The sequence below is a fragment of the Triturus cristatus genome, chromosome 10 (genome assembly GCF_964204655.1).
Source record: "Triturus cristatus chromosome 10, aTriCri1.1, whole genome shotgun sequence".
Lineage (NCBI taxonomy): Eukaryota > Metazoa > Chordata > Amphibia > Caudata > Salamandridae > Triturus > Triturus cristatus.
The window spans coordinates 1,072,077,363-1,072,104,629 of NC_140593.1; the positions used below are offsets into that span (position 1 = coordinate 1,072,077,363).

At 42.2% G+C, this 27,267-nt stretch overlaps 1 protein-coding gene across 1 annotated transcript in view; it reads right to left on the bottom strand.

The window, feature by feature from the left end:
* Nucleotides 1–4,545: 4,545 nt before the first annotated feature.
* The window catches only part of LOC146796583 (kinesin-like protein KIF19), a 1,608,680-nt gene continuing 1,585,958 nt past the window's right edge, over nt 4,546–27,267 (bottom strand). Inside the window, exon 21 of the mRNA XM_085629222.1 lies at nt 4,546–5,349. Within this exon, the coding sequence (XP_085485348.1) occupies nt 5,171–5,349 (179 nt within the window). The 3' untranslated portion in view covers nt 4,546–5,170. The remainder of the gene's footprint in view (nt 5,350–27,267) is intronic.

The window sequence follows — 27,267 nt, forward strand, 5'->3', positions numbered from 1 at the left end:
CAATTTTCAAGAAGGGTGACTGATCAAACCCAAGTTGCTACAGGCCAATATCTTTGATTGACAACACTCTAAAAATTCTGGGAAGGGTGCTGTTCAACAAGATTAGCTCATGGGCTGAGGAATTTAAGATTTTACATCCATGTCAACTGGGATTCAGGAGCAAGGTTGGCACTGTGGAACAGTGCCTAAACCTTAATTTGATTATTTGTAAATATAATGTAGCCAAAAAATCCCCTGTGTACCTGGCTTTCATGGATCTCACATCGGCCTTTGATTTTGTAAACAGATCACGTTTGTGGCTAATCTTGTTGGATCATGGGCTAGATGATTCGTTAGTTTCTTTCTTGGCATACTTGCACAGAGACCTAAAAGCTAGGGTGCGTATTAGCATGAATGGTGAGATCTCTAATGCCATTGAAGTAGGTAGAGGGGTCAGACAAGGCTGTGTACTGGCCCCCCTCCTATTTATTCTATATATCAATGACTTAACTAAATCTCTGTCGACCTCAACCAAAGACGTCCCAATGATTGGTGGTAATAAAATTCCTGCATTTTTATATGCTGATGATGCAGTTTTAATGGGGCGTACTCCCAAAGCTTTACGCATCCTGGTTCAGGACTTTGTTAAGTTTATGGCAACTCTGGATTTGTGTACCAATTTAAAAAATCTTTTTTAATGTCATGAGGGTCTAAGAAATATTCTAACCCCACAATTGTCATAAACTCTAATCATTTATTGAGCACTCGCAATTTTCCGTATCTTGGCTTGACATTTGCATCAAATGGATTATGGAATGACCATATAGCCCATTGTAAACGAAAGTTTATTAATTCTATTAATACTATACTTGGGCTACCTAAGCCGAGGAATATTGAGGTAGTGTCATCCATCATCAAAATGTATAGATTGCAATGCACACCAACTGTAACATATGGGGCGGAGGTTTGGGGGAATACAGCCAGCTTGCCCATCCAGCGTGAAGAGAACAGATTCTGTCGTAAGATTTTGGGCGCGCCTTTCTTTTCCTCAACGTTTGCTACACATAGAGAACTTCATCTACCACACGTTGAGGACTTTATTAAGGCTCGCCCAACCTTATTTTGGCTAAGAATCTGGAAGAACCCGGCTGCACATTTGACAAGGGAGATAATTCAAGATTGTCTAAAATGTGATAAAGGGATGGATATGCCGTGGCTGGCAGGGGTCCGGAAAAGTCTAAGTAGCCTGAATATGGAACATCTCTTTTCAAACCCCTTGCAACACAGCTCTATTAATATTAAAATATTGGAAAAGACCCTTTATGCTTCATATAGAGAAGCACGACTATCAACTGAACATAACAAAACTTCAGTTGCTAGATATATGAAGTTAGAAATGTCCCCTGCTATGCCTAGATATCTTTTGAAACCAATTAGTTGCTGGGAAAGGGGTTTATTCTTCAGGCTAAGGACAGACACCATGAAATATCTATTGTCATTTCCCATTGGGTTTATTCCCAATTTCAACCTACTATTGTGACCCTGTAATAACACGCAAAAGCAGTCAATGTTACACTTCTTGTTCTTCTGCAGTTATTATTCTGCCCCCACCAAAAAATTTCTGATCCCTCATTTCAAAACTCGATATATTATTGTTTACAAGGTGGCTTACGAGATGGTGCTAGCTATAATTGATGATGAGCTATGTTTGCAAGTTGGATCATTTCTGAAAACCGCGATACGTATACGTAACTCTATGTACCCCGATTAATTGATTTTTGCCTCTTTTTAAATTGTGTAATATTTCCTGTTTTTATTAATTTTTGAATGCTATTTTATCCTGTACTTTTATGGATATGCTGTTTTTATCCGAATAAAGTTCATATTGATTGATTGATTGATAAGAACAAACATAACCAAAAGTAACATTTGCATGCTTATTGTGAGATCACATAGTCCCTGACACCACTATTCTTTTCACTTTGCATTAATAACAATTGCAAAACACATAGTAAGTGCTCCCACGTCGCCGTGAGTCGCAGCACGCCCCGTCCATTCTGAAAATATCTAGCACCAATTTTTCACTGTTTATACTTTGCCACGCTGGAAGATAGTTGGTGAGGCTCCTTCCCATTGTGACACTGAATGGTCTGGCAAAGCAATGTGTTCGCTGTTTGCTGAAGGTTGCTGTTTTCCTCTTCCTCTTTTGGATTGCTTCTGCTGCTGAAAGAATGGTTGCTTCCACTACGGAGTATGCTGTTGTTGCTGCTTTTGTCTATAAGATGTCCACTCACCGCTGCTGATATTGCCCTACTGTAGGCCTTGATTGGCACATTGGGGATCTTTCTCCCACCTATATATATGTATCTGTGCATCTGCATGGGATTTAAGAGCACCGATCTGTTAAAAGCAAGACCTTGAAATTATTTTTTATCTGGCATGAGGTGTTAAAAAGCAACACTCAACCATAATGACTGCCTCAGATCCACTCTGACTGGAGCCATGTGTAAACTACATTACAACATTTTAGGCATCACTGATTAATTGGTCAGAAGTGAGAATACCTTTTCTGCGATCACTTGGCAGAAGGGCTTCAACCCATTCCAGAGATTTCGAAAGAGCAAACCATGGGGGTTGAGGAGGGCTGTCCTGCTTGAAGCACACTTGGCTTCTACCATTGTTTGGCACTTTCCTTCCCAGAAAGTTTTTGCATTTTCTTTCCTTCTCAAGGATGCGGATAAAGTGTAGGAAAACGTGTTGAATCTCTTTCCACTGAGTCCTTGAGAGAACCAGTTGGTAGAGGCTCTTTTATGAAGAGATGGTCTATGTACCATGACAGGCACTTCGTGCCTTGGCCCTGCCTTCTCGTAATTGGCCATATTGATGAAGATTTGAGAAAGACTGCATTGTGGATGCTACTGTGATCTAAGGAATCAGAAGTCTTCTACGATGTTTTGGCTTTAAAGTTACACACATTTGCAGTGGTGCTGATGTGCTGATGTGATGATATTCTGATTCCTACCCACACTATTGGTAACTGATTTCAACACACTGTTGTCATCCATCGAGTAGAAGCTCTTGGGGTTAACAGTGGAAATTGTGGGGAATATGTCCCTCGGTCTTTGAGAGTAGAACCAGTGTTAGGGGTTATGTAAATACACATTGACTCTTCTTTGGTGGGGGGTTCTTGGTGTGGGGTCTTCCCTTAGACTGAGAGCTATCCTATGCTTTTCTTCAGGAGGATGTTCTGCCTTTGATACATACAATGATGAGGTACTATTGCAGGCAAGAGTGGAGGAGCTGGAGGTGATTCAGGCCACTGTTGTGGTGGATGTTGATGAGGTTCATCTGCCTGGGTGATAGCCACAGGAAATGCACAGCTGAAGCTCTGTATTCCACAAGGTAGGCATATTTGCAACTCTTTCCAATGCTGATTTGCATACAGTCAGTTGCTGTCTGAGGATTCATAGTGGGCAAAAATAAAATGCACCACAGAGTAAATTGTAGCTTATGGTTAATTTTCCAGTAGCGGAAAATAAGTCAAGCAGTCCACCAATCACTTTTTTGTTTTCTTCAGTGTGGTGCTCTTAGTGCAATGGGTATGCCTAGACAAGAGTACTGAGCTTACCGTGCTATTGGACTCAGGCTGCACACTACTGAAGAGGCCTAAATAGGCCAAAATCGGTGTGGGGTTGCTTGTGTTCCAATTCAGAGTGGAGCTAGCTTGGCAGTTAGGGCTGGACTGTTTCTATTGCAGCAGGACCAAGATTTGTTTGCATATGGCTGGCTCCTTTCTGGGTGGCAAGATGGGCAAAAAAGATGGACTGGATTGTGGCCCAGAATAATTACCAGTGCCAGGGATTCATTCAAGCAATCCATTCATCAGTTTTTGTTTTCCTCAGGATGCTAATTATAGCACACTGTAAAAAGCAGGCCATTACCAACATGTAGATGTGATGTGACAGATGTGATTCCCTTTGCATGTGAAAAGATCGCCTCAACTGATCCTGTAAGTAAACTGACACGTGGTATTTATGAAATACACATACACATAAAAGCAAATTCTACTAGGACCTCATTCTGTGTAAATTGTACCAGCTAAGGACATTTTTATAGGCTCTTTAAGAACATTATGTGTGGTGGCTGCGAGAATGGTGGACATTCGCTTGAACAGTTATATATTTTGCTCTTAAGCTGACTACGCGTTGATACGTGAGGAAGGGCGCTGAGAAGATTAACACTGATAATGCGATGATTTTGTAGCCTTAGAATGTACCAACCCCGAAGATCTAACTTAGTACCGTGGTATCACTCTGTTATGGCAGAGAAAAGGAAGCATGGGCAGAACTTGAAGTGGAGGTACAGAGAACAACTTGGCATTGCGTAATATGTTTATTAAAAAATAAACATATTTAATGTATTTCTTAGATGTTTCTTTCCATGGCATAGAGAGCACTGTGGGACAGATAATGTCTCTGCCCCTTTTCTCGAGCTTAACTATTTGCCTTTAGAAACCTCTAGAAGTTTTTGGCAGGGTCTGCTCAAAAAGATTTACTCCATACAAACTTTATCCAGAAGACTTTAAATTTAATTCTTGAAGCCTGGCCTGGATCTTTGGTGTCTTAGGCCCAATCTTACTATTCAGGTCAAACAATGACTTGGAATCGATTCTTCATAAACAACACAAGTACAGGGGTGGTACCTTTTGTATTGTCACCTTGTGACTACTGGATATAATAAAGTGTGTCAGAGAGTTAGCAATACACGAACAAAGGGAACAACAAAGGCAAGTTATCACAAGGCAATATTTGAAGCGACAGTACTACCTACACATGAGCACTCTACTCTGACATGATACACCAAAACGCAATGCATTTCCGCTCTCTGAGTTGTAACTCATAGGATCTTGCCTAGTCTCTTTGCAGTTTCAGCGAAGCTCAAGAGCTTTGTGGATTTACAAACAACATGCCCTTTCCTTTGATTCTGAGGTCCTTTGTAGCAGTCACGTTTATGTATTTCTTATCAATATCTTTCTCCATCTTTCCCGGTACAAGCTAGGACTGGTTTCAAAGGTGAATTGCTTTATTTATCATGTAGAAGTGAATTGCTCCGATCCTTGTGTAAAAAGTACTTTGACAGTACGAGATCGCCCATTCACTCGTGTCTCCCTCTGTTTTTTTTGTAAATTGCATCACTGGCAAGCATTGTGCTTCCCAGTCTCATGCTTGACGTGAATTCCTGAGCCCATGGTTGGTCGTGTATTCATGCTTGGCCTTGTGCTCATGCTTGGCCACGTGTTGGCACTTGGTCGCTGCTTTAAAATACCAGTCGGTGCTTGAGTCAGGCGAGTGTTCGCTCTTTCAGATGGTACTATGGGAGAAATAAAAGGGAAAGTGCATTAGATAAAGCTAACATTAAGAAATGTTCAAATAAGCCAGAACATCTTATCTCATCAAGTCCAGCATGTAATTAAAGATGTAAAAAACAAGCAATTACTTTGAATGTTGGTGCAGCGTCCAAGGTTTGACATTTAGCAAAAAGATCTTTGAAGAGCCTGATAAATGAAGCCGACCACTGACCATGCCAGCCGCTTGCAAGGCTAGCTCCTACTGCTAACATCCCCTTAATTGTAAAGACACTAGAGTGATGTTTTCAGTGGATGCGGGTGAGCAGCTTTGGTACTATTGTGCTCTGCAGCCATCCGCCACTCCTTTACTTTCACTGAGTGATGTTTACCATCTAAGTGAATGCTAAGTGTGATGGGGGACCTGCCCTTGTCTAGTGGACAAAAACATGGGAGACCTTGTTCACCTGGCATTTCATCGGATTTTTCTTCTCCTCAGGCATTGCAGTTGCAGACCTAGAAAAGTCAGGAGGTGGTGGGGATTGTTTACATTCTGTGGGCGGCTTTGTACCTCTTTGGATTTATTGGGAAAGAAACTATATCCTCTCACCGGACAACATCCAGCACCTACACTATTAATACAAAAAGTAGAGTATATCAAATTTGGTGGGCGGTGGGTGATTGAGGGTTTGAAGGGGACCCTTCTTAGTTCTCGCAATGTACTTAATGAGTTAGGCTTTCATTTGAAAACCGCACCTTCTCAGAGGCAGTGTGTACAACATTTGCACAAAACAAACAGTAAAATAGTGATAACACTACAAAAGGACACCACACCAGTTTAGAAAATATCCAATTCTTTATATGTTTAAAACAAGACCAAAGCGATAAAAATCCAACACACAGTACTTAAAAATATGCACTTTGCAAGAATAACCTTAAAATGCAGTTCATGAAGTCGGTAGCTCCGTCCGGTGCTACTGCCGTGCTGAAAACAACAGAATCCAACAGATCCGTCCGACCGTGTCGATCGTGGTGTCGGCAGACTCGTAAACTGTACCATTTTGTTGCAGCTGATCACGTTGGTGTGGGCCGGTCTTGGCAACGGTTGCGTTGTGAAGCGTAGCGGTGCGGCATTCGGTGCCCTCAAGTCGCAGTGCAGGCAGCATGTCGGTGACGGTCGTCCAACAGTGTTGGAGAGACCAGAGCTGCAGTGCGGAGTGAGGCGGTGCTGACAGATCACGGTGCAAGCGACAGTGCCGATTGGGGGGGAGCTGGCGTTGGTCAGCCCAGACGGCTGTGTGGGACGGGGCGGTGCGTCGAGTGACTTACAGCTGTGCCCCCAAACCACGGTGCAGTCACAGGTGCCAAGGCCAGCGTGCAGTGACGGCGTCGGTGAGACCAGGGCAGCAAAGTGAAGAGGGGCGGTGCAGTGCCTTCAGGACACGGAGTGCACAGAGGTATCGGTGACGGTGTTGGCTGCTTTCCCCCTCTGTGACAACTGAAACCCACGGTTCCAGAGGCGGTACCCAGAGATAAGTGAAGTCTTTGCTGTCCCTGAGACATCGTGAACAGGAGGCAAGCTCTTTATCAAGCCCTTGGAGATACTCAACAACAAGTAAAATAAAGTTCAGTCAGGTCCTTTTACTGCCCAAGGCAGAAGCAGCAACAGCAGGCCAATCCAATAAAGCAACAACACAGCAAAGAGGCAGTACTTTTTCTTGGCAGGTTCCTTGATCCAGGGAGTTCTCTGAAGTATTTTATATCCCTGAGACTTCCAACAGGAGGCAAGCTCTAGTTAAAGCCCTTGGAGAAAACTCTAACAGCAGGATGATGAAAGTACAATCCAGTCCTTCCCCTGCCCAAGACAGAAGCAGCAAGCAGCAGGCCAACACAGCAGAGCACGCAGCAAAGTGGCAGTTCCTCCTGAAAGCTTTTCTAGCTCTTCTTCCTGGCACGTTCCTTAGTTCAGCAGTAATCTAAAATTCTGAGGTCTGGGCTCCAATATTTATACACTGTTTCTCTTTGTTCTTTTGGGCAGAGAGTGTCTGTACTCAACCCAAACAAGTTCTGTCCTCTCTGGTCCTTGGGGGTGTCTTACATGTAAGAAAAGGGAAGGTTAGGGCCTGGCAAGTGGGTGCACTTGCCAGGTCGACATGGCAGGCATAACTGTGCACAGACACTGCAGTGGCAGGTCTCAGAACCCTTTGAAGGGCTGCTTGTGTGGGTGGCACAACCAGTGCTGCAGGCCCACTAGCACCATTTGATTTAATTTACAGGCCCTGGGCACACACAGTGCACTGTACTAGAGACTTAAAGGTAAATCAAATAAGCCAATCATGGAAACACCAATCCATAAACATAATTTACATGGACAGCATATGCACTTTGGTATTGAATAGCAGTGGTAGAGTGCCCAGAGTCCTAAAACCAACAAAAACAGGGTCATAAACAGGAGGCCAAAAAGCAAAAGGCCTGGTGGTAAACCCGCTGAAAAAGCCAAGTCTAACACCTACTAACCGTTTTTTCTACGTAAGAGGCTAGTGTGCACTGAAAACTGTTACATAAAGCTCTATAAAGGCCAACAAGTCTAGCGCTTGTTTAGTGTTTTCTAAAGACTGCTTGCACCAAAAACGTACATAAAGGAAACACAAACACATGCAAGCACCCAACACAACTGACCCACCACAAACAGAAGGCATGTATAGGCATATACTTGCCTCTGTGTGAATGGCCCCGTAACTTACAGATAATCTTCATTACTCCAAGCCCAGGTCTTACCGTCACATTCCTTACTGTTGAAATTCTAATTTCCCAGGCAAACGCTGACAAGCAATTTCCCTCTTTTTAAAAACTACCTTAATGGCCCACCCATTGCTTTCTGTTTATGATGGCTAACAGCTGGTTGGGCCAATACTGCTTCCTGAAGTAATCTTTTTTTAACATTCTGAAAGCCATTTCTCTGGGAGGAAGGGAGGGTTACTAGGACTGTGAGCAGGAAGACCTGGGCTTAGAGTAATGAAGATTACCAGTAAGTAACCAAGCCATTATCTTCTTGACCACCTTCCTTGTCACAGTCATTACTGTTGGAGTATATAACCAAGCAGAAAGCAAACAGCAAAATGTAATAAAAACCCCTAACAAAAAATACAGGAAATTTAAAATTCTGCTACTCCCACTAATTTTAATTTTCACATGCAATGAATTTACAAAGACTCTACAGATTCCAACAGTTTAGCCCCAAATGTTCTTCATTTATGCCTCTTTGAAAAAGGCTCATCACAGTGAGACTCTGCTGGTGGACCAGCCTTGGACAGTCCCAGGAAGAGCTGTTCCTTGTGACTGGTAGGCGATGGCAATAGTAGACTTCAGCCATCTACCCAAAGTAGTGGAAGATGGCTTAAAACGTTTACCAGCCAGACACAAGGTAACAAACAGGGAGTCCACTTTCACACAAGAAGTTGTTCTGCTAAGATAAACAGTGAGAGCTCGATGTATGAAGGTCTATCTTGTCCTGTGATCATGGTTTTGGGTAAAAAGGAGGGAGCAGCAGGTCTTGAGACATATGGAAAGAAGACTTGATCTTAGTTAGGAAAGCCGGTCAAGTCTTAAAACCACTATTAGACCTGTCAGCCTTAGGGAGGTCTTCCCCCAAACCTTTTACCTGCTTTCCTCATCCTTTTGCTGCTTCTTTTTGTTGGCCTTATGACCCTTAACACTTTACCACTGCTGGCCAGCGCTAAAGTGCATGTGCTTCTCCCCTAACCTTGGTTATATTGGGTTAACCACAATTGGGCTATTTAATCTATCTGTACATCCCTAGTAGGGTGCACTACCTGTGTCCAGGGCCTGTAAATTAAATTATGCTGGTTGGCCTGCAGCACTGATTGTGCCACCCACAAAAGTAGACCTTTAAACATGTCTCAGACCTGCCACTGCAGAGCCTGTTTGTGCAGTTTTACTGCCATGTTGACTTAGCATTTAGAACCCATTGCAAAGCCTTAAACCGCTAAGGTAGGTCTTAGATAACCCATAGGGCAGGGTGCTGTGTAAGTAAAGGGTAGGACATGTACTGTTTAGTTTTGCATGAGCCTAAATTCGTTTTTCACTACTGTGAGGCCTACTCCTCTCATAGATTAACACTGTGAATTTCTTATTATACTTTTACGCTGTAATTCCTGATTGAGAAGGAGTAGTTCTGTCATGTTTTGTTTCATTGGAATGGTATTAATAAATCCTTGTGTTGTGTACTTCCTACTAATCTGTAGGATCTGCACATTTTTTGGACAACATAAAGTAGGGACTTGGTGTCAAGACTGATTCCGGACACCCCTGCAGGATATGTTGGCCTATAGACTAGGTAACTCACAGTGCCATCGTAAGCCCCCCTAACTTACCAAGAAATGAATGGTTTCTGGCAACCACTGAACATGACAACTCTGCCCCTCAGGGATCGTGGAAACAGTACAGGACCTTTTGCTCAGTCACTCGTGCTCACTTTTTCTCACAAAAGTATACAGAGAATACACAGAGGGACGTTTTCAATATATTTATTGAACCAACATTATTCTTGAATATAATACATTTGCTGCAATGATTAATAGACAGAAGCAGATAAAAGTAATTATGAGCACCAAAAGCGTAAATAGTAGATAGAGTTCTACCATGGTGCTAAAACAGTGTATATATGCAGGCATATAAAACAAGGAAGTAATGAAGCATACTCCTACCTTGCGAACCCTACTCTAAGTGTACCTAGGGTGTGTGTAGGTGTAAAGCCAAGAATCCTGCCAAGGCACGATCCAACCCCCATTACCTGTTGGGATAGAATGAAGGACCCCTCTTTTGGTCACATATAGGACACCCCTCAGGAGATGTCAGACCACTGCGTGATGATTTCTCAGCATGCAAAGACCCTCTGTGTCAGTGAAAGAGCCTCCTCTGCTAATCTATCGGGATGTTCAGCTTTTATAATAGAAAGTAGCCTTACAATGTGAGTATAGATTAGTGATGTTATGGATATGTAGATAGCCCTGTCGCCCCATGGATGAAGATAGAGATGACATTTGTATATGGTGCAAAACGAGACCTTGTACCTGATGTTCAGGGCGTTGTGATAATGTTGTGCAAAGCTAGATGTGTAAACAGGTTTAGTTTCAGGAAAACTAATCCAACATTGTTGTGCACGCAAATATGTGCAAATGTTCACAGCTGAAAATGTTACAAGTGAGGACAATGTAACAAATAAGCTGCTTCGCTACATGGGCCTAACTTGGGAATATAACACTCATTAAGGGTAAAGTTCGATTTAACAGTACTATTTTAGAAATGCCACTTTTAGAAAGTTGGCATTTCTCTGCTCTTAAAGCTCTGTGTGCCTGCAGCCTTGTCTCCAATGCAGTTCTGGGATGGGTGACAGCTTGACTTTGTGCATTACTTCTAGACAGCTACACACAAAGGAAGGTTAGGTGTGTCTGAGTGCCCATCTGCATCCTGGAGGGTTACTATCTAGTGGCCCTTATTCCATTTGAATAGGAGGGGGGTCACAGGTGTAAAGTTCAACTTTACTAATTTTCAGTATTCCCAAAGTTAAACATAGACCAAAAGTCTAACTTTACTACTTTCTGCTGCTGACATGGGGTTGACATCCCTCAACTACAAGCTCTGTGCTCAGTCTGAGATCACAAGCCGTTTACCATTGTTGTTTCATGGCCTTGGAAAACTCAAGAAAATGAAAGTACAGCTTCACATCCATAAAGACATTCACCCTGGGGCCCAGTGACACCGCAGAGGTGCCTTCCATTTACAAGAAGCTGTAGAGAAAGAGTTGAAAGCACTTTTAAAGCATGACATCATTGAACATTCCACAGTGCGCATTTGCATTTATAAGTGCCAGGCAAACAAAGCCTTTGAGAGGGAGAGAAACCCTGGTCCACACATCATGCAAATGAACGGAGCCAGAGTATTTTCCCGTCTTGACCTAAACAAAATATACCATCAACTCAAGCAGTAGGAGAACTGCAGGTACATTACTACCTTTTGGATTGGACTCATGTTGGTTTGTTCAGATATTAAAGACTGAGTTTTGGAGTATCTTCAGCTGCAGAGATATTTCGGGACATTGTTCGCCGAGTAATCTAACCTGTTGCTCATGCTTTCAATTACAGTGATGACATACTGTTTTTTGAGAGAACACAAAATGAACAGGGCAAAGACCTTAAGTGTGTCAGTTACTTGCTGATGCAGGTCTCACTCTGAACACTGTGAAGTGGGCACATATACTCTCATGGGAAAATGACTCCAGACAAGTTGCAAGCGCTGTCATCTACTCCCCCCCAAGATGTTACCATGTGGTGATACTTTCTAGACATGGCCATTTATTGCTCAAGATACATTCACAATTTTGCTACAGTGAAAGCCGCATTGAGAGACTTGACAAAGTGAAATGTGCCGTTTCAGTGGTCTCCAGAATGCGACCAGAGTTTCAAAGACATCAAACATGCAATTGAGAATGCAACTGAAATGGCCTTCTTTGACCCCGAGTTACTTACCGAAATAACAGTTGAAGCAAGCCCGGAAGGGCTAGGGGCAATCCTTGCTCAACACAATGGTCATCCGAATGCTCAGAGATACATTGTGTACAGAAGAGTGTGGTCACAGTGGAAATCAATTTTACACACAATCTAGTTGAATTTGACACACAATAAAGTTGAATCATTCAAGCATCACCATGATAGACTCATTTGAATGTGATTTTATTTTTATCACATGATTATCTTATATATCACACGATGATATCAAAATACAAGACATTTATGTCCGTACTTTCCATAAAAATGGTGCTCAGAAAGGGGGGGTGGAGTGCTCAGGAGAGAATGTGTGATGGTGAGGGTAATGGAGAAGGAGAGGAAACATGCAATATATACATCCAATATAGCTGAACCTGTCCAGCCTAGTGAAGGCAAATAAATATATGACAGAACATAACAAAATATAAGCGCAGATACAAACTCTCTGTCGCCTATGTTTGACAAGTAGTAACAAAAACCGTCGATGTTTCGACCCCTATAAACATAAAGGTTAATTCTGCCTTATCGCGGGGTCTTCATCAGGGCCAAAGGGAAGTGAAGGGGGAGAGCACCTAAAGGCAATCAAATGTTGAACATTAGTCTGGTGATGTGAGGATGTCGGTTGTTTCAATACGTGAGAAAAACGGAGACTATTTGCCAATTATCCAGCAGCAAGTAAAATCTGCCGCAGAGTAGATGGGCAAGGAGCCTCCTATGTCATAGATGATATCAGGAGAAGGAAAAAAAGAAAATCATTTATTAGGCTCGAGTCCCTACATGAATTACTGGAAGTCGTCAGGGGGTTCCACCTATAAAGTAATGTGGACGCTTACTAACAAAGAGTGATGGAATGGCTACACGTTCTGTTAAATATGTGGATCCGTACGTTGTTGCTCGCTCATGTCCAATTCACGTTGATTGGTAACCTAATGTAAATGTAAAGTCTATTGGAAGAGCGTATGAGTGTTGGCCCAAGGCTCTTAACAGATAGAAAGGCAACATTATCGTTATACTCTATGCTATTTTAATCGAAAGGCGGACCCAGTTGTCTTAAGGCAGCCGAGTGGAACACTTGTGTGTCCTGCCTTAGAAAGAAACCAAATGGAAGTGTGACTGGTCCCAAAAGACCAGGCACCTTAATCGCCGTCCAAGGGAGAGTAATCACGTGCAAGTGTGATAAGTGGCCACAAGTGGCATGATTAAATAAATCGCTGCATGCATGCATCAACTGTGCCGGTCTACTGAGTAACTATCTAGGACTGTCCCTTGGGGTCTCCTAACGTTACCCATAAAACAAATAATTGTTACCAGACAGTAATCCATCTTAAACAGGATTATAAAAGGGTTGTATGGCAGCTCGTGAATGGTGGAGCAAGTGACATTACGTCTGAGACGGGGATTGAGACACATTGTGCCGTGACGTTAGTTAAAATGAGAATCATAATTAGCCAAGTGCTGCAACTCATGTGTACTTAAAAGAGAGCATTGCTGCCCATTATGCACAGAGTTAGGAAATAAATCTCATTCCTCAATACTTCAGCGAAGTGGTGGAGTGGATCTAAGAGTGGGAGAGATAACCAAATGAACCCATGGTCATTTCCAAATGAGGAATCCCTAAGAAGACGAATACCTTCTTTTGAGAATGCATTACGCGCAGCACATACCTGTCACCGGTTTCTGACCGAAACGGAGAAGCAGTTGAGCTCGGTAACGCAGCATTCTTATTGACGCGTTTGGCAGCGTGCACGCGTCGCAGGTTACTCGGAAAGTTGCTGGATGCCTGCAAGTTAGGTAACAGTTCTGTAAATGGATGCACAAAGGTAAAAGAGCGCTTGGGTTATAACACCTTGCCTCGTTGTCCTATAGCCCTAGTAACCGGCATTCAGACCCAATAGTAGAGCTTATACAATATAATGTTTGTCCGGCAGCGTGAACTTAGTGGCTCACAGTCTGTGTGCATCATTACGTTTTGAAAAAGCAAATTTGGTTGAATTTGAGCTTAAAATTGCCAAAGTATCTACAATATTGTATTGTTTCAAAACTTGATGGGACACATGACTTGTTTAGGTTGGTCTGGTAAAGCTTGGTTATGCCAAAAAACATATATATAATACTAGTGAATTATACCTCTTATGACTGGGGTGGGCTAGGAGGAAACATCACAAAGATTTGGCATGATTAGCAGGTACATATAGTATATATGAACATAATGTCTCATCAATGGTCTCACTAATGTACTGTCCAGTAGTGTAACAATGGGACAGTGTGTGCAGTATATAACAATCAATCATTGCTTAGACATGAAAGTTGTGCATAGGTGCATCAAGTTCATTCAGGCCACTTTGGACAGTGTCCATGGTGTCCATCCATTTGCACTCCCGTACGTTGAGAATTGAATTGAGATTGCCCCCTCAGACCCCCAGTGGGACCTTCTCTAGTACCACCCACTTGATTGATTCAGGCTGATGGCCTAGTGCCTGGAAGTGTTCTACCAAGGGTACCCCTGTAGTGCCACAACTGATCCTGCAGCAATGTTGCAAGATCTGTGTCTTGACCTTCTGTCAAGTCTGGCCAATGTAGATCTTTTTGCAGGGGTAAAGGATTGCAAAAATTGAGTCTGACGTATTACAGTTTGGGAGTATTTTTAGGTCAACCTTGTGTTGTTCAAAGCAGAACTGTTTAGTTTCAATGGTCCATTTACAGGCTTTACACTTACCACACTTGTAGTGGCCAACAATCTCCGGTAGTTGCCATGTTGTTTGATTTGTGGGTTGTGGCAGTACTTCCGAGAGTGATCTCACAACATAGTCTCCTACATTCTTGTCTCAAGATCATCAAAGACAAGTTGCCAATGTCTGTTGATGATTTGCTTCATCTCATTGCTGCGAGTGCTGTTGGTTGTAACGCATATCATCCTGTCCAGGGCATCCATTGGGCGTTGTTTGGGCGTCAGTAGCGATTCCCTAGGGTTGAACCACGCTCGCTTCCTTGCACGTTTCACCATCCTTTTGGGGTAGCCACTTTCCACAAGTCGATTGATTCACTGAAAATTTCTCCTTGCGGGAGCAGTTCCTCCTTATCCTGAGGAATTGGCCGATTGCCCCTCGGATGGTGACTCCCATATCTCAGTAGTGTGTTCCTCTCCGTTGGTTTTCTGTATAATGTTGTATACAGATGTTGGTTGTCGACTTTGTTGAATATGTCCAGGAAGTCGATGGCATATTTATTCCAGTGGATGGTGAACTTGATGTCATTGGATTTCTCATTAATCCAGTTTGTATCTCCGTCAGGCTGCCCGTCCAGATGAGCAGCACATCATCTATATACCATTTCCAGTATGTCACATTGTCCTTGAATGGGTTGTACTCACTGTAAATGAACTCATCCTCGAAGCTATCCATGAACAGGATCGCCAAATCTGGGGCAAAGCCGACACCCATGGCTACTCCCTTCGTCTGCAGATGGTATTCGCCTTGGAAAAAGAAGTTCTTCATCATAGCTCTTTCCAGCAGTTGGATGATGAATTTGGTGAGAATTAGTGATGGGAGAGGTCTCCTGTCCAGTACTTTCCTGATGACTTCAAGGGTAGGACGCTGGGGGATACTAGTGTATGATGAGACGATGTCCATGGTGAGCAAACACTGGGACTCTGGGTCAAAAGGCAACTTATCAACCAAGTTGATCACTTCTATTGTGTCACGGAGGTAAGATCTAGTTCTTTCTGTTAGGGGTTTGAGAAAAAAATCCACTCATTTGCAGAGGGGTTCGAGTAAGCAACCACAACAGGATACAATGGATCGTCCTGGAGGGTGTTCCAAGTTCTTGTGTACCTATGGTAGGGTGTAGATTGTGGGTAGGCAGGGCTGCTTCTGTAGTGTAGTTCCTATATTCCTGATAGGCCCTGCACATTGGAAAATATACACTATAGCTTTGACATAGGATTGAGGTCAGTATGTCTCTATCGAGTACATTAAACTTAATTACTTGTGTGTGCCAGCTAACTTAGAGGTCACTAGAAACTTCTCAAATAAACAAGAAGGAATTAGTTTCTGACAACCGCATAAACATGACAACTTTGTATCCCTTAGAATCGTAACAATCTCAGAATCGTGGAAACAATAGATAACAGTTTCACTCAGTCAATCGTGCATGCTTCGTCTCTACACAGAAATAGATAGACGGGCATTTCAATAAAAAGGGTTTATTGAAGTCTTATTTCTCGTGCAAGAGATATGAACTGCTACAATCATAAGACAGAATGAGAAGTAAAATATGTATAGCATTAGCAGTAAGATAAAATAATACTGCAATAGCATGGTTTATAGCTATGACAGATATTCATAAAAATACATACATAAATAACACAGGCTAAAATGTTAATACTCATCTGATGCTTCTAGCTAGTTCTTCCCCAGTGTACCTAAGTGTAGTACGAGGTAAGAAGTAGGTGCTGTTTGTCTACAGTCTAGTTTAGCTATAAATGCCAAGATTTGCCAAAAGTCCCTCTAGGTTCTAGTCCACTCCATACCTTAGAATGAGTGAGGTTGGAATCTCTTTCCGAGTCTCGATCTCTAACACCCCGCAAGGGGAGTCAGAAACACTGTGTTGCAGGGATTCTGCTCATGCACAGAACTATGCACAGGAAACCAGGACCTCAGTGAATTGTGGTGTACCAAAAACTCACCTCAGAACCCAGAACCCCTTATCCGACCAGCATCAGTGTCCCATTCGTTATCCGATTTTATCTCGGCGGTCCCAATGTATAGACAAACCAGAACAAGCGACTTAGTGTATTCTCAGGAATGGTGGGAATCAGAAATACCTGTTCGTAATTATTCTCATATCAGTCCACAACAAGAGTACACAGAGACACGGTAAAGTTTAAAGAGTTTAGTTTATAAACCTCGTGTCCTAAGATGCAGTACTTTGGCTAACATAAGCAGACAAATGATTAAGATCAAAACCATCAGCATAGTTACAATACCATAGAAAATGAAAGGAGAAATCATAATAAAATGACAGTGGATTACAGCCACCTTCCTTTCGCTAGTAAACTAATATTATTATTATTATTAGACTAATAGAAGGTCTCTAGGCTTGAATGGGGAACCCCATACCGTAAAGATCAGCTTAGTGGAATCACATCACAGGATCAGGTATACTCTGCTCCTGGGAAAGCTCTTCTTCCGAATGTGTATAAGGCATGCAGCCTGTAATATTAAAAGCACTCGACTTTCAGGTATTTGCAGCTGCGTGCGTGTTATGGCTAAATAGTGGGCCGATCAACCTGTACCCAACAACATGCACCGTCTAGCGACCCAGACTGTTTCTTTGCACAATGTTCAGACCAAGGTCGCAGCTCACTGTTAGGGACGTGAACAACAGACAGTTCTCATGTGAAGCAAAGGCGAGCAAGCATTTCTCAAATAATAACATGTAACTGCAGTGTCGTGTGCAAAAGCAGCAAAAGCGGCAAGATGGCTTTCTATCATCTAACGCGGTTGTGCTAACTTAGCAATGTACGTATATAAATAGCAGTCCTCACTATAACTGGAGGTGGATTCTCTGCGAGGAGGATGACAGCGTCTGGTCAGTGCGTCAGGCGGGGACTTGACTTCCTTCCGAACTTGCCGTGGCGAGCCGCGTCGTGCAGGTAGATAGCCGAACCATGGTTTGCCATGGTAAGTGAAGCTATATTTATACCTTGAAGGTGTTTAGGAATGCCAGTATTGACGTAAAAGTCGGGCAGAAGAACGTCATGAATGAACCCCTAAGGAATAGATGTTCATGCATAATAAATGAGTTCCTGGAGAAATCAATCTCAAAGCAAGGGGAAGTCCTAAAGGCTTAAAAGTCTGGTTTTCCAAGAACTCTTTGTGACGTAGATGAACGGATGTAGGTGGCCATGCCTGTATTTGGTTAGCATGGATAATGCCTAAATAAGGGTAGGATTTCTATGCCTAAATATGGGCAATGCGAATTGTGCCTATATAAGGACATAAATCGGGAAACCTATATACGGTATCTAAATCGACACACAACACCCACTCCACTTTCGTATGAACAACATTACTAAATTCTAAACATGCTAAACATATCTAAAACATAGCTACATATGGATGGCTAAGAACATGTCTAAAAATACATTTGTAAAATGCATAAAAACTGTTGCCATGCATAAAATGCACTGGTGCTGTACATATCAAAGCCACGTTTCATTCTAAGCCTATATTTACATTGAATGCTAAATGAATGAACATACATATATATTGTATGAAATGGCTCGTAAATACAGAAGAGAAAAAAAAAGCCGAAACCATTTCATGTCAAGTTACTTAAATCAATTGTGTTTTGACAAGGTGACATATTGTCTCTGAAAGTGTATCAAAGAATTCTGTTCTCTATGAATAGTTCTACTATAAGCAGATTACTGTGCCCAAAAAGAAAAATACTAATTTGGAGAAAAAAAATTAATCATAGGAAAAAGTTCCAAGTTTTAGTCATTGTTTTGAAAAAAATAAGGCCAATTTCACAGTCATCCCAGTACACAATGTGCCGAATCAAAAGTCAGTGTATGAGAAAGGAAAAAACATGAAATCGTCTAATCCTGTAGACAAAAAATCGTCTAGCGCTGTTGGTGAAAGTTGGATTACCTCATTTAGGGCCTCATGTAGGAAGCCAAATACCGGTCGGTAACGGCCGATTTTCGGTAATAATACCGTTACCGACCGGTATTTTGGCCATTGGTATGTAGGGGGAATTCGGAATTTACCGAATCGGTAAAATTACCGATTCGGTAATAATACCGAATCGGTAATGTTACCGAATCGGTAACTTTTCCGAATCGGTAATTTTACCGATTCGGTAAATTCCGAAAGCAAAATCGAGATGTAGGGGGAGTGTGTGTGTGTGTTTATGAGTCGGTATTTACCACCAACTTATAGTTGGTGGTAAATAATGAATGTATGTGTAAATGCATTTTTACGCGCGTAGCTGTGTGCAATGTGGCATACATACATGCCCTTAGGGCATGTATGTGTGCCACATGTGCACACATGGCCGAAACAGGGGTGCAACAGGGTGTCAATGTGACACCCTGCCACCCTTGTATGTGTTCCCCCCATTACCGAATCGGTATTTACCGATTCGGTAATGAGGCATACCTTCCCATCAATGGGAAGGTATGCCTCATTACCGAATCGGTAAATACCGATTCGGTAATCACCGACTAGTAACGAATCGGTAAAAATTACCGACTCATTACCTACATACGAGTTACCACTTCTTAAATACCGAGTCGGTACGGCTCGGTATTTAAGAAGTGGTAACTGGTACGCTACCTACATGAGGCCCTTAGAAGACTAACCGCACATATATGAGAAGCATCGCCTTCAGCATTGGTCACATCAGCAAAGTTCGTATCGGATGTTACCTGCGTGCCTGTTAGTTCCTCTCATACCTCAGCAGTAGCAATTTGAGTCTGTGAGATCTCAATGAATGCCGTCATCAGGTTTGGTAGCCGCTGGGGACAATACACATCATGGGCCGTTACCGGGTCCAGCAGAATATCGATATCCGTAGGCATGACTGATGGGAGTGTTAGACAGATGTCTAGCATGCATTCTTCACCGCAAAGCAGGCAGCGTAGAGCAGGTAAGATGCAATCTTGCCAGATTGGTCTGAATGACAGAAACCATGTGGTATTTAATTCTCGTAGACGAGGTAAACCCAAAATTTGGACGATGCGCTCACGACACCTTATCTCCAATAGAGCTCTCTCTATGCTGCTTGGAGTGACGTTGGTGATTTGGCTTGCCATATCGGAGCATTAGGAGCAAAAATAGGATCCCTGAAACAAGTCCAAAAATTTGTGGCAGTCCACCAAACACAGAGTGCACGAAGTTGGGAATTATTCCGAGGACTGCTTGAAAAGGTGCTAACAGTCCTGAACACACGGTCTTAAATACATGTACAATACTGCTCGTATCAGACAAGTTTAAGATACGCGCCAACATTTCTGAGAAATGTATAGGGCAGTTTGTATTCAAAAGGGCATGTATCTCGGCAGAAGTCCTTGCGACTTGTAGGTCATAGGTTTCTTTGGCCAAGGTCAGTGGCACAGTTTGTTGTAAAAGAATGGCTTTTATTCTGCTTAGAGTATCAGTTCATATAGAACAGATGTTCAGTGAAGGCCATAAAGGCGACTCCCTGACTGTCTGTATTTGTGGAAACAAGACTTGCATACAGCAAGTGACCCTGGATGTAACCGTTACTAGATATGCGATACCTGGCAACATGCTACAGCAGCTGTGATCATTCAACATGAGGTAACTTCCATTTGAAAGTAATCCAAAAATTGGAATAATCACCGCAGCTAGTGAGCCTTGCAGGTGACAGGATAAGTTTGTAGTGGAACCATTGCAGGCCCCGTGTAAATTAATACGTTGACAAAGGAGAGAACCGCTTAGTGCGTTTTCACAATTAGTACCGCTAAGAAACACTTCACGCCCCCCACTCCAACATCTATGTGTGTGAGGTAAATCCCAAGATGTCTTGATGTATTCTTTACCCAACCTTTCATATTTGCCGGCTGGTATATGTTTTAGGCAATATTGAAAATGGACAGTTGTAACAGGCAGAGTAATTTTACCATGTTTGATCCACTCAGTAGCTGGTTTTTCTACCACTGTGAATGGTAATTTTTCCAGTTTTTCAATGCTCAGCACCGTATAGTCTGCTCCCCTTTGTGCCAGTCTGATCTGTTTATCAGTGAGATTGAATTCTGAAAACAGTGATGTAGTGTTGATTAAACGCCAAGGCACATAGCCTGTCTGCAAGTTTTGGAGTGTCCAGCCTAATAGCATTATAGAACGCAATTGAGACTGACCATGTTGCAACATGACCAAGTCTTGTTCCATGATGTCTATGACAGAAGACACAATGCTGTCCAATGAATATATCCTGGACGACAGAGTCGTTAACCCATTGTCTACTACAGAGAGAGATTTCTCTAAATCAATCGGATCAATTTCTCGTATTCGTTCTGCAGTCTCTGCTTGGGTAATCTTCCATATTTCATAATAAGCAGCGTAGATACCAGCATATTTGAAACGTTTTTGACGCGGTTTTCTTGTTCCTAGCAAGAATTCCCTAAGGTCTGTGCCTTCTTTAAGTAAAGATAAATGTTGTTTTACATCCTGCAGTGTAGTTTTCTGTAGCCAATCAAGGCAGAGTTTCCCTACCCCTGGATGCTGTCTTTGAACATAGCGTGGGTCTGGCCTATTGATAGTGAAACCCTGTGTTTTGTTCAGGAATCGATCTTGACAGTTGTTTGTGTCTGTGGGCCAGAGCAACCATTTTTTCCATTCTGGATCTGATCTGTTTGATGCAAAATATTATGTGCGTCGACCTCCCCCCCCGTGTAGTGCTATTGCTTGAGGGTATATGTATGGTCGGTTTGTTCGTGTATTTGATCTTGGCTAACCCCAGGCAATATGTTTGTTGGATAGTGTCATTCAAAAACTTAATTTGCTCAGGGATGATACACGCTCTAAACAAAGCTTCTAACCCCTGCACTTGCCAATCTTTTGTACCCCAGACAGATTTTGTCTCAATGTTGTCTTTCCAAAAGTCCAAACCCTGTCTAGACAGTTGGGCAATAAAGGCTGTAGAATCAATCTGTTTCGTATTGGTTAACATATTTTTCGTTGCTGTCTTAATTATATATTTAAAATAAAACGTTTCTGGATTTGATAAGTTGAACCCTGAAAAATATGGAAATTTAATTGCAAAAGTTTTTGAGCTACCCCTCGGAGGTGTAGGATAATGTTCCCATTGGTTATATATAAATACATTTCTAGGTGATGCAGTTTTATGCAGGAAATGATGACCATAGTGGTTATAACAATACATTTGTTCATAGTCTGATGAACCCTCTAAATATTTATGATTTGTGAATACTGCAGACATCTCTAGATCAGACATCATGTTATTAACAGTCTCGAAGTCCCAATCATCAGAAAAGGTACTAGAGGTAATAACGTCACTTAATGAAATTTTAAATAAGCATGGAATCTTCAAATGTTCAGACGGGCCAAAAATGTCATATTTAGTTCTGTCCCAAACTATACCCTCTGGTATAGGAACGGCTGTGATGTTCACTGCTGACAAGTCTCTTGCTTCACGATAGGATGATTTGTGTGGCTGGAGAAGTAAGTTCACTCTTTTACTTGCTATGTCCATTTGAATATATTTTCCATTTATCAGCATACCCAGAGTTATCACCAGAGCTAACCAGAGTAGAAAGAAGAATATTCCCAAAACAATCCGTAGTTCAATCCATGGTGAAACCAGATAAGTATTTTTCAGGAGATGAAAAAAGTCTGTTGCTTGTTATTTGAAAGTTCTTTGTGCTGGCGTCGTTTCAGGTTCGCTGAGATCCTCAGAAAATGTATCAAAGTTCATGAAATAGCCAGAGGCATTTCTGTCAATGGTTGGAATTGCATCAGGATTTGTTGAAATCGCTGCAACCAGTTGATCACTTGTTACTTCGTTGTAGACATGTGTATCAGGATGAACTGTTATTTGGGTCTCAAGAGGGAAGAGTTCCATAGCTTTGTTGCTTAGTCCTTTATTTCCGACTGTAGAATCTTCAAAGGTGATGAGTCTCTCAGTTTGAACCTCTTGGATTGTAGCCAGCGGAGTGCGCCTGCTACATTGTCGGAGTCCACTTGGCCTACTGCTTAGTATCGGCCACATAGTGTGGTTTGATCAGGTTGATGGACACAAATCTTTTCTCCTTTTTACCAGCAAGGGGTGGCAGTAGTACTGTTTCCTGATCCGTCGATTGCTAGGACAGGTACTGGTTGTCTGTAAGAAGGCCCAAATTCCTTATTGTCCGCGATCTTTTCTCTGACTAGATCACCAAGCTTTGGGATCCAGACAGGCCTTGCTGGGACGGTTGTTTTTTTCCCCAGTGGTGGTTGGTTTCAGGAACATGTTGCTTTGTTTCGATCTTAGTTCATTTAAGTCCTGTAAAACAGCCAAACGATCTTTGATATCAAACTTTTTATTTTCCACCACTGTGCCTTTCATGTCAAGGTCCGGAATCAACATTCTAGTTCCAAATAGGACTTCATATGGAGTGACACCCACTAGAGAACTTCTTGGCAAATTGTTTAATGAGCGTTGGACCCCATAAAGATGTTTGACCCACCTATCACCCGAACCTAATACCCTAGCTGTTATAGACTGCTTTATGTCCCGGTTTTTTCTTCCCACAACAGAATTTCCCTCAGGATGGAAGGGAGAAGAATACCGCAATGCTACGCCCAAACTGGCCATGGCTTCGTTGTAAGCTCGAGAGCTAAATGCAGGACCCTGGTCAGAATGCAGTGTGCCAATTGCGTATGTGCCGATAAAGACTTGCAAATCTTTTATAACAGTTCAAGCGTCAGCCGAGCGCTGAGGCCACATCCAAAGGAACCTTGATTTAGTGTTTGTGGGACTGCATTCGTCCACAGGGAATGGCTGCATGTAGATAGTCTAATGCTATCTAACAACGGTGTTTGTACTGGGCTGGCTACGTTGTAGACAGGTGCCTGGTAGCGTTCTGTACTGCGATCTCTATTGCAGTCTATGCATTTATTGATAAAAGTATGAATCAGTGTATTAATTCCTGGCCACCAGTATATCTATTTTAGTTTTAAAATTGTTTCAGAGATCCCCTGATGTGTCAGACCCTCCCCCAGATGTGCTTCATAAATCAAAGCTGCTCTTCGTTCCATGTTTGGTATTACCCTATCCCCCACTCCAGGGATTCGAGCAAACGGAACGCTGTTCGCATCATTTATATATGAGTATTTGAGTGGAAACCTTTTAGGTAACGCTGCACCACTGCCTTTGCTTGAAGCATTGACAGCCAGTATTATTTCACTGTCTATTTTTGTTTTTGAACGAGTGATTGCAGCTACGGAAGCCGTTTGCACAGCCCCTTTCGTGGCTTAATCAGCCAATGAATTCCCTTCAACGTGAACGCCATCACGTTGATGACTCAGCGTATGTATCACATGAGTGTTTTGTAGTCATTTTCGCAACTGAACTACTTGTTCCCAAAGCGTTTTATGCTTGATTGTGCCACCTTTTGCATCTTTTAAACCATTTTGAAGCCAATTCTGTAAATATTCATTGTATGATTGAACACAATAAAAAGAATCGCACACTATGAGTGTGGGGAATTCGCGATCCAAATTTTCAATTGTCATTTTAAATGCTTGTAGTTCAGCTCGCGGAGCTGTACAATCTCCTAGAGATTGCGTTTTTGTGACCATTGGTCTGAATTTGCCATCGCACATACGACCTTTAACGATCGCACATGCTGCACTATAAGCTTGCTTACCCCCTGTAGCGGGTTGTGCAGATCTGTCAGTATAAATTATAAATTCGTACTGGTCAAGAGGGAGAATTTCAGTAGGCAGAGAAATTTCATGTTCATATTGCAGGAATGCTTGAGTTTTCAAATAAGGATCAAAAACATATTCAACATCAGTTGCAGCAAGAGAATTAACCCATTGTATCCATCTTGGATGTAAAGCTTTTGCATTTGGAATACTCGTTTTTGTAACTGCTTCTAAGGCTGGTACATGGGTTACGAGTGTGCGTTTCCAGCTCTTTCTTTTGCTACAGCGGTTTGAACTGCTGTCAGAATTTTTTCTGTCAATGTGAATTTCATTTCTACTTGCGTATACAAATGTGATTTGTATGCAATTGGTACTTTTTCACCTTCATTAAAAGTTAAGTAGGTGAATCTGCATTGACCCGGAATGATTCAAATGACTAAGTTGCATACGTTTACGCGTGTTTGTAAGTGTTTTGTTGCTAACATGTCAGCTTGAAGTGAACGCAGGATATCTGTGTGTTTCCATGTCCAATGTGTGATTTTAAAAAAAGGTTTGATTAATTTGTAGAGAGGTTTAACCCTTTCTGCGTAGTTTAGAATGTATGTTCTTCCAAAATTTAGGAAACCTAGAATCAATTGTAAGTTTTTTTATTGTTTTTGGAGGTTGGAGCAGCGCACACTTTTCTAAAAAGTTGGCCGCCAGGCTTTTGCCTTCACTTGATAGTTCATTTCCTAGGAAAAGGAAGTTGAGATGAGCAATTCTTGATTTTTTTAAATTGAATTTATTATAGGGGTGGGCGGAATTTGCGTAGTCGCGCTCCGCAAATCTCAGCGAAATGGTAAAAAATCCCAGCGAGCCCGCATAAATTCCGCAAACACTTTCCCGCCCGTTTGCAATGATTTTTTCCTGTTCGCGAACGCTGTTTGCGTGCTCGGGGAGAAATATCTTGCGAACACGCATTTTGAAAGCGCGAACAAGCAAAAAATTCCGCGAAGCCGCAGATCGCAGAATTTTTGGCAATTCCGCATTCTCCGCGGAATGCGAAATAACCCAAATTCCGCGAGCGGAACGGAATTTACTGCCCAGGCCTAATTTATAACCTTCAGAGGTGAAGCCCAGTACAATGGTATTCACCCTGTTCAAGTGCTTGTTCAGGTCATCGTCTGTCAGATAGATATCATCGACATATGACAATGCCTTGTCATCATAAATTTGTAGCAACTCTGTTACCCTTGCTGAGAATAAACCTGGACTATTCTTGAATCCCTGAGGGAGACGACAGAATTGAGGCTGGGTCCCCATTATTGAGAAAGCTGTCAAATACCTACTTTCAGGTGCTATGTTTTGACAAAAGAAACAGTTAGAAATATCTAATGTGGTCTTATTTTTTTTACGCACAATGTTATTCATTAATGCTGTACTATGTGCATTTTGCACTGCAAATGTTTTACAACAAGAGTTTAGATGTCTGTAATTCAAACCTAGAAGATATGTATTGTCTGGTTTGGAAACAGGAAACAAAGGATTGTTCATTGACGAGGTGCATGTTTCAATCACCCCTTGGTATTCAAGTTGATCTAAGATCTCCCTGACCTGTTTTTTAGCTTCTTGCTTAATTGGATACTGCCTTTGTGCAGTTGGTTCATTTTTTATTTGGATCTTATGGTGAGGTGAGTCCTCATCCCATACTACATGATTTTTTAATAATGCTGGGGTTTGGGCCACTTCCCATTTCCTGGCATAAGTATATTTTAAATGTACTGGAACATGGTTAGGGAAGGCTGACATAATGGTGTCTTCGCCATGTGGGCACTCTCTGACAAATTCTGGTGGCCAGTCCCGTTCTGCTAGAAGTATGTCATAACCCCTTGAAAGATGCTCCCAAAAGAGTGCTTTCACATTTCTTGGTAAGTCTCCCTCCATCCGGAGTGTTATTTCATATAACCTATATGAAGAGCTAACCCTGGTGTCTACAGTCTCAACTTGAATGTCCCCATTCAAGTCCACTGTCTCCAGAAGTCCCTTCCTGGTGCTGTTTGTCTATAGTCTAGTTTAGCTATAGTTGCCAAGATTTGCCAAAAGTCCCTCTAGATTCTAGTCCACTCCATACCTTAGAATGAGTGAGGTTGGAATCTCTTTTCATGTCTTGATCTCTTAACACCCCGCAAGGGGAATCAGAAACACTGGAGCTGGATTCTCTGCGAGAAGGATGACAGCGTCTGGTCAGTGTGTCAGGCAGGGACTTGACTTCCTTCTGAACTTGCCGTGGCGAGCCGCGTCGTGCAAGTAGATAGCCGAACCGTGGTTTGCCATGGTAAGTGAAGGTATATTTATACCTTGAAGGTGTTTAGGAATGCCAGTATTGACGTAAAAGTCGAGCAGAAGAACGTCATGAATGAGCCCCTAAGGAATAGATGTTCATGCATAATAAATGAGTTCTTGGAGAAATCAATATCCAAGCAAGGGGAAGTCCTAAGGGCTTAAGAGTCTGGTTTTCCAATAACTCGTTGTGACTTATATGAACGGATGTAGGTGGCCATGCCTGTATTTGGTTAGCATGGACAATGCCTAAATAAGGGTAGGATTTCTATGCCTAAATATGGGCAATGCGAATTGTGCCTATATAAGGACATAAATCGCGAAACCTATATACGCTATCTAAATCGACACACAACACTTCTGGTTGAGGTAACTGAGTTCCAATTCAGATAGTAAGCCGAGTTCTCTCCCTGCCTCTGTGATCTGTAAAATCAATTTGCTGATATCTTTTGTAGGGTCCGTATTGAGACATGTGTAGCTGACTCCATCCCTAAATTGAGAGTAGATCTCATTCTTGTAAACCGGAGTAGAGCCCCTATGATAAAAGTCCCCTCAATTGGGTTTGCTTTCCTGATATTAGCCCTTCCTTTTGCTATACTTCATACTCTTATTTCTATTGCTTGTTCTCCTAATCTCATTCCCTCCTTACCAGTGCCATTTA